An 11,677-nucleotide genomic window follows, 5' to 3' on the forward strand; every position below is an offset into this window, starting at 1 on the left:
CTCAAAGTGCCAGTAGCAAACCCAGATAGACCAACCCCCTCCGAGGCTTCCTGTGTTTTGTAATTTTTTGCGTCTCTGACTCTGAGCCCCTACTCACCACCCCCTCCCTGTTTCCTCACCCTCCCTTTAACATACTCACTGACGTTTGTACATATCAAAGCTGAGTTCAGTTCATGCCACATTCCTTTCCCCATTGCAATAGTTATCACCAAGTAACTCTGTTCTCACCACTGTCATTAATGTCCAGCTTTGTTCATCTTTGATACACCTAGTGAGCTTTGCAAGGTGGGCAGGCCTCCTTCGACAGGTAAGCGTGGTAGTAAATGAGCTATGTGACACATTCCAGGCAGAAAAAATGGCACGGCCAAAGGAAATGTTTTTCGTTCAAGGAGGCAAGAGAGGCTGTATGGTTGCCAAGAGAAACCCCAGTTTTCTGAGATCTGTCCTAGGAGGGCAATATTGTATGGCTTTTTGCTGAATGTTCAAATGTAGCCTATATTCCTAAGATGTGTGACCCTGAGAGACGTGCTAGAGCTGCCTGAGTCTCAGGTCGCTAGCATGAATATGATTATGGCATTTACCTTACAGTATGTGGGAAGATCACTAAAACCAGGAAAAACAGCAACAAACTTCCATGCACAGTCACTTTGTTGCTTGCGTTATAAATCTTTTAATTCAAAAGATTTAATTCTAATTTAAAAGATTTAATATAAATCTTTTAAACCTGGGAAGATGGGAATTATTTTTGTTTTGATGGAAAAATCAGGAAAGCAAGTGACTTCCCCAAGTTTATAGAGTAAGCCAAAGTCCCAATAGGCTGAATTCACACCTAGGAATTTGGGTCCACAACTGAGAACAGTTAATTGTTTGAAAGCAGCACACAGTACAAACACAAGGCTCAGTTGCTGATGCTATTAACAATATTGTATTATGATCATTATAATTTTTCCCTATTTATCTCTAATGCCAGAGTGCTTACACTCTGCACCTCTCGGGCCATACGGCCTTGTCATTGTCTTGTATCTTGCATCAATTACTTCTGCACATAAAGCTTTTTTCTCTAATACAATTGCAATTTGTTTAAAGCAGCAAAGAATTAAGCTCCCAGGAAGTGCTCAGTGATATGTGCCTTGGTTCTTTCTAGATGTTTACCAACAACTGAGCTCTAATCCCATCTGACTGGCCCAAGCCTAACAAAGAAACTTTGACTTTCCAGGCATCAGTGACCTTCACTGGCAGGCTGTAACCTCCATTCATGTCTCTGTACTGAGACATGACACTGAAGACCTGTAGGCTTCTGGTCTCAGTGCGTAAAGCCTCCCCTTTCCTCCACGTGGAAGCCTGACACCCCCTTCACTCGGCCCCTTTTCCAAATCTGTAGGGCACCCTCCTTCCTTCCCACAGACCTGCTGAGTTACCATCTCATCTTCTACCTGGCCTCTTTGTTTCTGCTCAGATTATTTAGGGCAAGAAACATTCTCTCCCTCAAAATGGCTCAGACACTCAAGAATCTGTTGGAAGGAAACGAGGGTGTAAACTCTTCTTCTAAACATGTGAAACAGTAAACACATAAGAGTGACAAGTGATTAGATGTGACATTTGAGACCAGAATGTTGAAGCAACCATGAGAGGATGATGATGAAGTAAATGGCTAATACTTATTGAATGCTATTGAGAGGCCGGGCATTGTTATAAACGCTTTGCACCAATTAACGCATTTAATCTTCTTAATAATGCTGTGAAATAGCTTTACCATTTTATAGATGGAGAAACTGAGGCATGACACAGTGAAATAGTTTGTCCCAGGTCACGCAAAGCCAGTATACATGCAACATGGATTTAAACCCAGGAACATAATTCCAAAGCTCAATGCTTATCACACACACACACCTTGGAGCTCTTAAAGGGCATGGTGTGTTTCTTACCTACCAGGCCCACAGTTGATGCTCAAGAAATGGATAATAGGTATGACCTATGAAATAATAAGATGTCAGTGACATAACATCATTATGACTTTGGCCCAATCTTCTAACAAAGTAATAGTCTCTTCTTGCTCTCTTAAAGCTATCTTCATTTAAAAATAAAGCCTTCTGGCCGGGCGCGGTGGCTCAAGCCTGTAATCCCAGCACTTTGGGAGGCCGAGGCGGGTGGATCACGAGGTCAAGAGATCGAGACCATCCTGGTCAACATGGTGAAACCCCGTCTCTACTAAAAATACAAAAAATTAGCTGGGCATGGTGGCACGTGCCTGTAATCCCAGCTACTCAGGAGGCTGAGGCAGGAGAATGGCCTGAACCCAGGAGACGGAGGTTGCGGTGAGCCGAGATTGCGCCATTGCACTCCAGCCTGGGTAACAAGAGCGAGACTCCATCTCAAAAAAAAAAAAATAATAATAAATAAAGCCTTCTTTTTCCTACTTCAGTATTGTGAAGGCACTTTAAATCCAGAAATGTAAAGCACTATCATGTGTATGCCCATGCTTTTTTTTTTTTTTTTTTTTTTTTGGGAGGGGGTTTCTCTCTTTTTTCCCAGGCTGGAGTGCAATGGCGCGATCTCGGCTCACTGCAACCTCCGCCTCCTGGGTTCAGGCAATTCTCCTGCCTCAGCCTCCTTAGTAGCTAGGATTACAGGCACGTGCCACCATGCCCAGCTAATTTTTTGTATTTTTTTAGTAGAGACGGGTTTTCACCATGTTGACCAGGATGGTCTCGATCTCTTGACCTCGTGATCCACCCACCTCGGCCTCCCAAAGTGCTGGGATTAGAGGCTTGAGCCACCGCGCCCGGCTGCCCACGCTTTTTAAATGACAAAGCAGTGGTATTTTGATGAATCCTCTCATAACAAAGTGACGTGGTAGCATTAAACTACGTGCAGTGGAAACAAAATCTGGGCATTATAGGACCACTTAATCTTTGTGGTACCAGTTGCTTGTGACAGCAGAGGCAGACAGATGATGGGAGAAAAGAAAGCTCCTCTTGTTATCCCATAAGTATATATGTGACAGCTAGTCTGTCCATAATTACAGCTGTTTGATACCACATCATGCTTCCTTAATCATATTTACTTTGGAGACAGGGTGTTGTTCTGCCGCCCAAGCTGGAAAGCAGTGGTGCGATAACTCATTGTGACCTTAAAATCCTATACTCAAGCAATCCCTCCCCGCTCAACCTTCTGAGTATCTGGGATTGCAGGCATATGCCCATACCTGGGTAATTAAACAATGTATTTTTTTTACAGACTGAGTTTTGCTATGTTGCCCAGGCTGGTCTCGAACTCCTGGCCTCAAGCTATCCTCCTGCCTCAGCCTTCCAAGGTGCTGGGATTACAGATATGAGCCACTGCACGTTGCCCTTCCTTAATTATAAATCTCTCAAAGATCCTTCAGTGTTCCATGGAATCTCAATATAAATTTCATGATTAAAAATAAATGAAAGATAAAAGTTCTGCAGAACAGTCAAAATTTACCACCCCATTCCAAACCTGCTGTCTTTTGCAAACTGCTATTGGACTATGCCTCTGTGCTCTGGCTTTCAGTTAAGGTAGCACATATATCAGAGGAGATATATTTTGTTCACATTCAGAAACCTTATCAGTCATTCCACACCAGAATTATGTCTATAATGTAATGTTCCTTTTTAAAATATCTTACTGCCGGGCGCGGTGGCTCATGCCTGTAATCCCAGCACTTTGGGAGGCCGAGGCAGGTGGATCACGAGGTCAAGAGATCGAGACCATCCTGGTCAACATGGTGAAACCCCGTCTCTACTAAAAATACAAAAAATCAGCTGGGCATGGTGGCGCATGCCTGTAATCCCAGCTACTAAGGAGGCTGAGGCAGGAGAATTGCCTGAACTCAGGAGGCGGAGGTTGCGGTGAGCCAAGATCGCGCCATTGCACTCTAGCCTGGGCAACAAGAGCGAAACTCCGTCTCAAAAAAAAAATAAATAAAATAAAATATCTTACTCTCACTTGTAATAAAGAACGAAATCTGAAACACAGCCCATATCACAGCCCTCTACTTGCATCAATGTCCATACACTCCAAATTGAATTGATCTTTATTACCTTTCTAATCACAAGATAAGATTCTAATCACAGGGCCAGTCAGACTATTCCATTTCTTACCTAGAACTTAGAATTTCTCTGAAGTCATCCTCCCTCCTTACAATCCATAATTATCTGTCAAGGATCAGTGCAGAGAACAAAAACTCTCTTAACTATTTCAAGACATGCAGTGCAGCAAATTCGTGCTTTTAAAATTGGTAGGTGGGCTGTAAACATAATGAGGACGCTTCTGGACTAGTGATTTCGAGGTAAACTCCCATAAGTATGACCCGGGGATGGAGAAATGACTGCTGCTGAAAGCAGTGATGCTGCCGGCAGTACTACCTCAAAGCCACAGAATCTGAAACTAGACAAGGGAACATGGAGTCCAGCTGAAGCAAGTATGACAGAACCCAACTGTCTGACCTAAAATAACGCCCAGCACACCACATACACACACTCAGGCACATGCAGGAATGCACACAGCTACATGAGTAGAACTCATTACATAATTAGTACTTATCATTTAGGATTCATTTCAAAATTATATCTAGGTGAGCCTGCTCTGATCTCTTATAGTATGTTGTTTCTTGGTTATGTCCTCATTGCACTTGTAAACGAGTATTTCAAATTTATTTGCTATCTTTCTTGTCAGATAACATCACTGTGAGAAAAAGATCACATTTGTTTTGTTCATTATTACAATGGTTATCAAAATGTGCTTTCTGGACAAACAGTATTAATGTCACCTAAGAACACATGAAAAATGCAAAATCAAATCAACTCATAAAGAAACTCTGATTCAGACTTAGTAATCTGTGCTTTAACAAGCCGTCCTAGTGATTTTGACAAACCACTAAAGCTCAGAATTACTGGATTTCTATATCCCCTCCCTGTGTAATACATGAGTGATGCTCAGTAAATTTTCTTGAAATGTATCTAATTAAACCTACTGAAAAATGACTGAATAATCCTCATCAAAATACTGCTATTCTTAGTACAAAGAGTGGGTCATTTTTCTCTAGGTTTCCTAGTCTCCCACTAAAGGCTATTCTAAGGCTAATCATAGCAAAATTTTTTGCAAGAAATAGTCACAGTGAAAGAGTTTGCAATATACAAAATGATTTTATTAGATACAAAACTTTTATTAATATCATTTTATTTCTTTTGCAGCTTTAATTTTCAACATTATAACACTTACTAGCTCCTCTGGGTGACTAAATATCTCCACATGCCCACTAGCTAAAAAGAATTTCTTTTTTTTTTTTTTTTTGAGACGGAGTTTCACTCTTGTTACCCAGGCTGGAGTGCAATGGCGCGATCTCGGCTCACCGCAACCTCCGCCTCCCGGGTTCAGGCAATTCTCCTGCCCCAGCCTCCTGAGTCGCTGGGATTACAGGCACGCACCACCATGCCCAGCTAATTTTTTGTATTTTTGGTAGAGACGGGGTTTCACCATGTTGACCAGGATGGTCTCGATCTCTTGACCTCGTGATCCGCCCGCCTCGGCCTCCCACAGTGCTGGGATTACAGGCTTGAGCCACCGCGCCCGGCCCGCTAAAAAGAATTTCTAAGTAGAACTCAAGTGAAACTTCAAGCTACTGCTCTAAGAAATGCATATTTAATTATATGTTTATTTGCTCACCTGTAAAATCCAGTTTACAAATATCATCACTGCAAATATTTACACATAATTCCTAAACCCTTCGGGTTGTTCTACCATTAATCTTCTGATGTCTAGCAAGACAAACACTCTCAGTGAAGACTTTGCCACGTCTCTTAAAAGATTTCTCTCCAGTTTCAGTTCTCTGCTCTAGAATAAGGGGTGCACTTGGAACTAAAGAGTTCTCTCAATTTCCAAATTTTCTACATCCATAGAGCTTCTCTCCTGTAGGTGTTTGTAGGAGATTCCTATTGCCTATAGTATTTCCCGTATTTGCTAAATGTACATGGTTTTCTCCTAGTATGAGTATACTTATGTCAATTAAGGGATTAATACTGACAAACGCTTTCCTACATTTATGGTCTTCATATGATTTCTCTACAGTGTAAACTTTGATAAACAAAATGGTCTACATCTTTGCTAAAAGTCTTCCTATATTCACTACATTCATAAGTCTTTCCCGAGTATAAATTTTTCTGATGTTAAATAAGGGAGACTCTATGAATGAAATTTACCATGTTAAATACTACTTCATGTAGTTTCTCTTCTGTAAGATTTCTCACATATATAATGATTCATATGGTCTAGAGGCTTCTCCACACTTACCACACTACTGGGTTTCTCTCCATCATGTATTCTTTGATGAGCAGTAAGATTTGAGCCTTTGCTAAAAGCTTTCCCACACTCACTACATTTATATGGCTTTTCTCCAGTATGAATTCTCTGATGGACAGTAAGGTTTGAACTACAGCTGAAGGTCTTCCCACACTTAATACATTCATAAGGTTTCTCTCCAGTATGAATTCTGTGATGTTGAAGCAGGGATGACCTGTGACTGAAGGCTTTCCCACATATACTGCATTCATAAGGTTTCAATCTAATGTGATTTCTCAAATGCATATTCAGTGAGTCAAGCTGGTTAAAGGATTTCCGGCACTTCTGACATTCAAAGGGTTTTTCCTCAGTATGAATACTCTGATGCTGAACAAGAAATGAGAGGCTACTAAAGACTTTCAGACATTTGTTGCATTCATATTGTTTCTCCATAGTGTGAATTCTTTGATGTCGAGTAAGGTGTGAGCTACAGCAGAAAGCTTTCCCACATTCACTACATTCATAAGGCTTCTCTCCAGTATGGATTTTCTGATGGTGAATGAGAGATGACCTATGAATGAAAGCCTTTCCACATATACGACACTCATAGAGTTTTTCTTGAGTATGAATTCTTAGATGTTCAATGAGATGGGAAACACGACTAAAAGACTTTCCACAGTTCATACATTCATATGGTTTCTCTCCAGTGTGAGTGCTCTGATGGTTAGTAAGGGATGAGACATGGCTAAAGGCCTTCCCACATTCAATACATTTGTAAGGTTTCTCTCCACTATGGCTTATCTGATGTCGTGTAAGGGATGAGCCATGGCTAAAAGTCTTCCCACATTCACGACATTCATAGGGCTTCTCTCCTGTGTGAATTCTCCAGTGGCGATTAAGGATTGACTGTTTGCCAAAGGCTTTCCCACATTCACTGCATGTATAGATTTTCTCTCTGTTACAAGTCTGGCGAAGAGTAACAGATCTCCTCTGGTTGAAGGCTGCCCCACTTTCATTAGAATTCAAGAGTTTCTTTCCACCACTGATTTTCTCATTTTTTATAACTGGCTTTTTTGATAAGTTCTTCTTTAATATATCATATTTGTGTGAATTTCCTTCAGCAGAAATTTGTGGTTCAGGAAAAGTAGATTTTGAATGAAAGGTGCTTCTAAATATATTGTATTTGTAAACACTGTCCCCACTGGGGCTTTCCCTAGAGAAGAGAGTTGCTGGTCTGAAATGTTCCACCTGACTTCCATGCTTCCCTTCCAACTTCTCTATATATTCCAAATTCTTCTTAGAATTTGAAAATTCATAACTTTGTTTTATAACTTTTTCTATTATTACTGTTTGGGGTGAATCTTCATCATAAATATCCTTCTTTGTTGATAATTCCTTGTTTTCCCATCTTGATTCCCAATCTGAAATAAAGCAAAGCACTGCTTTTTTTTTTTTTTTTTTTAACTTCTTAAAAAGAAACTACTACCATGGAATTAGAGAACTGGATTAGAAATGAAGCCCCCAGAAAACACATAGTTTTGATAACTCAAATATTTCAATGATTCCTGAACAATGCTGAAGGGAAGCAGAGAATACAAAGTTCACGGAAGCAGGAACAGAATGTGATAACAGAAATGGGTAAAATATATGTAATGGATGAAATAGTATGCAAAAAAAGGAAACGATCAGAAATAAAATGTGGAAGGCATTCTGGATTCCAAGCATCACTTTGTGCGTATAATCATGTACAAAACTTTGCATTTTGTCTCATAGCCTTTTTCTCCAACATTCAATTAATTTGTTTGCTGCCAGATTAACATGCTTAAAAGACAGAATTGATATTACTACCTTAAACAGTTTCAGTTAAAACAAAATAAATGTTCTTTATAGCTGGCAAAGATTTGGGCTTTCTGAAGTTATGAAGAAACTGTATGAATCATGTCATTTACTGGACATTAGAAAATATTTTTTCTAGAAACATTTTTATATGTTCCTTACTTCCTCTAATATGTTCATATTTCATCTACAAAGCTCAGCTTTAGAAAAGTGATTTCCCAGCTAATTGACAGCTTTTCTTAGCATAAAACAATCAGTGTATTTTTCCATAAGTAGATTTAAGAAGGAATAACTTGCCTTACTTTGTCATGAATAGAGTAACAATTTGAATTATTATGATGGCAAAAACCTCTAACCTTGATTAGATGACATGAATGGTACAGATAATAATTTGAGATAGAGGAACAATTGTTTTGAAAAGCTAAGCTAAATACCCCTCAGTTTTTCATTTATATCTGAGATCTTTGAAGAGAGTATCCCTAAAATGCTTCCACACTCACTATAAGCATCTTTAACAAAAAATTCCCTTGTCTCGTTCACCATGACTCACCTGGAGTCACACCTTTTGAAAGATTTTTCTCCATCATCCAGGGCTCTTTTCCATCCTCCAATAAGGTGATCACATATGGCTTAGTTATGGAAAGACCTGCTTACAGGAAGAATATAGAATTGCTTAAGCTGCGGTTCTCTATTACGAGAAGCCATCACAAAAGAGACCACAGGAAGGGATGAAGGGTGTTCACTGACATGGAAAGATAAGCTTCAGGCAGGGCACAACAGAGCTACACATTTCCTTGGGAACATGGTACAGAAATTCAGCCACGAGGATCTCCAGCAATTCAGAATGACAAAAGAAAGTTGTCCCTTATTGGAGTGGAAGGGGTGATATCCTTACCTAGAGAGACCAGGTTCTCATAATTCTGGAACATTACATCCTTGTATAAGTCCCTCTGAGCAGAATCTAGCCATCCCCATTCTTCGTGAGAGAAGTCTATAGCCACATCACTAAAAGTCACCTGAAATAGCAAATATATTTAGGTTCAACCATAGATCAGGCCTCTTCTGTCACTGAAGAGGGGTAAAATTAGGCTGGTTGTGGAAGAAATGGAACAAAATTCATGAGTTGTGACAATGATTGGGACTGTGATCTCGGTTAAGTAATAACAGGACAGTAATGTAGATGGAATTATCATACAATAAAGGGGACAGTTATGTGCTTGGACTTATGCAGTAAGGATGAGAAACAAATATGAGAGCTTTGCTTCAGAAGAGTTAATTTTGCTAAAAGCTATAGAATTACACGAATTTTTAAAAATCAGCATTTGACATATGACATCACGGAGTCAAGTATTTAGTTACACCTTTTACAGCTTAAGTGCTAGTTAAGTAATTAAAAAATGAGGCTAAAGCAATTGTCTCTCACATGGGATACTCAGGATGATCCACTAAGGCTCACAAAAAATGGGTAGCTGGGTGTAGTATCTCACACCTGTAATCCCAACTACCTGGTAGGCTGAGGCAGAAGAATGGCTTGAACCCGGGAGGTGAAGGTTGTGATGAGCCAAGGTCACTCCACTGCACTCCAGCCTGGGTAATACAGCAAGTCTCTATCTCAAAAAAAAAAAAAAAAACCTTTATAGGTTTTTTAATCAAAAAAAACTGATAGATATACACTGTTATGGTTTAATTGTGACCCCCAAAAAGCATGTATTGAACTTAATTGCCATTGTAACAGTTTTAAGAGGGGAGAAGTTACAAGATGATTAGGACTTGAGGACTCTACTCTCATGAATGGATTAATGTCATCATCATTAGGAGTAGGTTCCTTATTTTAAAAATGAGTTTGGGCCCCCTTTTGCCTTTCTCTCCTATTCACCCTTCCAGCATAAAAGGACACAGCAAGAAGGCCCTTGCCAAATGCCTGCTCCTTGATCTGGGACTTCCCAGGCTCAATAACCATTAGAAGTCAATTTCTATTGTTGATAAATTACCCAGTCTATGATATTGTTACAGCAGCACCAATGGACTTAAATATACATATAACTGATTCATAAACAAAAAAAGAAATATATTTATGATGTATACTTAAACTTTGTACTGATAGACATTTAACAATTAAAATATGAGATCCCTGGGCAAAAAGACTGAAGGATGGTTTCATGCCATAGATAAGGGTCCCTAACCCCCTGAATTGGGCCACACAGCAGGAGATGAGTGGCAGGCAAATGAGCATTATCACCCAAGCCCTGCCTCTTGTCAGATCAGCTGTGGCATTAGATCCTCATAGGATCACAATCCCTACTGTGAACTGTGCATGCAAGGGATTGAGGCTGTATATTCCTTATGTGAACTGAACTAATGCCTGATGATCTGAGGTGAAACAGTTTCATCCCTAAACCACCACCTTCCACTTCTGTGGAAAAATAAAACCTATCTCTGGTACAAAAAGGCTGGGGACCACTGCCATAGATAGTCCTTAAATAGGACCTGAAAGTAAAGGGAAAAATTAAGAGTACATTTCAAAGAAAATATTCTAAGGAAATGCTCACAGATATGCTTAGAATTCCTCTCAATTGTACTCATTTCACAATATTACTTAAAATAGTAAAACTTTAGAAGCTTAAATATTCAATAGTTTATTGGCTAGTCAAATTATGTGTAAAAAATACATCCATTTAATACAGCATTATTACTGTCTTTGATTTGTGAAACAGACTGCTTCACTGTGGTTACTTTTTAGCTCTGAGAGTTAATTCAGTATTGTATTACTTATTTGGATATTTTCTATGCATGTTCACCAGTGACACTGGTCTTTGGTTTTAAAGGCAGAATTTACTTTTGCCAGGTGTTGGGAAAATAAAATTCAAATCTCCTGCCAAGGGCAGAAAATCCTCTCCACAAATGTAGGGAAAAAAAAAAAGAAAAGAAAATAGTTTTATTTCTGAATAAGCATTAAATCAGACCTTGATGCACTTCACAAGCAATCCACTAATGAGATTAAAGGACAGGAAGAAATCTCATCCTTTTATGTAGCCAAGCAAATACAATCCAATACATAAAATTTCCAAATAATCAAGTAAGACCTGACAGTTCAATTTCCTACACATAATTTATCCCAAATTCACCTGTTAATTGGAGTTGCCACTGTGTTAGTTAATTGCCTTTATCCCAAATAAAAATAACATTTCTCATAGCTTTATGACAAACCAGTCATTACAAGTTAGAGCCAGTGACGCTTCTTTCTTCCCCCACAGTTACCTGGGCAGCCTGTAGTATTCACCCATCTCTGTCCCCAAAAGAACACAGGATATCTGTCCTAGCATTTATTATAATTTCTAATGCTTTCTTACTTTCCTACCAGTGCTGCAATCCTCAATACAGTAGCCACTAGCCAATTTGGCTACATACATTTAAATTAATTAAAATGTAAAAATAAAACAAAGAAAATTTAAAATTCATTTTCTCCATTGCTTAAGCCATAGTTCAAGTACTCCATAGTCATACGGGGCTGATGGCTACCATACTGACCAGTACACATGGA

At 39.3% G+C, this 11,677-nt stretch overlaps 1 protein-coding gene across 2 annotated transcripts; it reads right to left on the reverse strand.

The window, feature by feature from the left end:
- Window positions 1–5,659: 5,659 nt before the first annotated feature.
- Window positions 5,660–9,608, reverse strand: ZNF181 (zinc finger protein 181). 2 transcript variants are annotated; one of them, XM_032249095.1, is made up of 3 exons: window positions 9,032–9,608; window positions 8,687–8,785; window positions 5,660–7,721 (listed from the first exon to the last, which is right to left on the reverse strand). In XM_032249095.1, exons 1-3 carry the CDS (start codon window positions 9,063–9,065, stop codon window positions 6,238–6,240), a joined length of 1,617 nt encoding a protein of 538 aa, XP_032104986.1. In that variant the 5' UTR covers window positions 9,066–9,608; the 3' UTR covers window positions 5,660–6,237. The 2 variants fall into 2 exon arrangements, with proteins under 2 accessions (XP_032104986.1, XP_032104987.1); XM_032249096.1 differs by having other exon boundaries at window positions 8,687–8,782; window positions 9,032–9,606.
- Between the last annotated feature and the right edge of the window lie 2,069 nt (window positions 9,609–11,677).

Source organism: Sapajus apella, unplaced genomic scaffold (genome assembly GCF_009761245.1).
Source record: "Sapajus apella isolate SASKATOON/1434 unplaced genomic scaffold, GSC_monkey_1.0 scaffold68, whole genome shotgun sequence".
Taxonomy (NCBI): domain Eukaryota; kingdom Metazoa; phylum Chordata; class Mammalia; order Primates; family Cebidae; genus Sapajus; species Sapajus apella.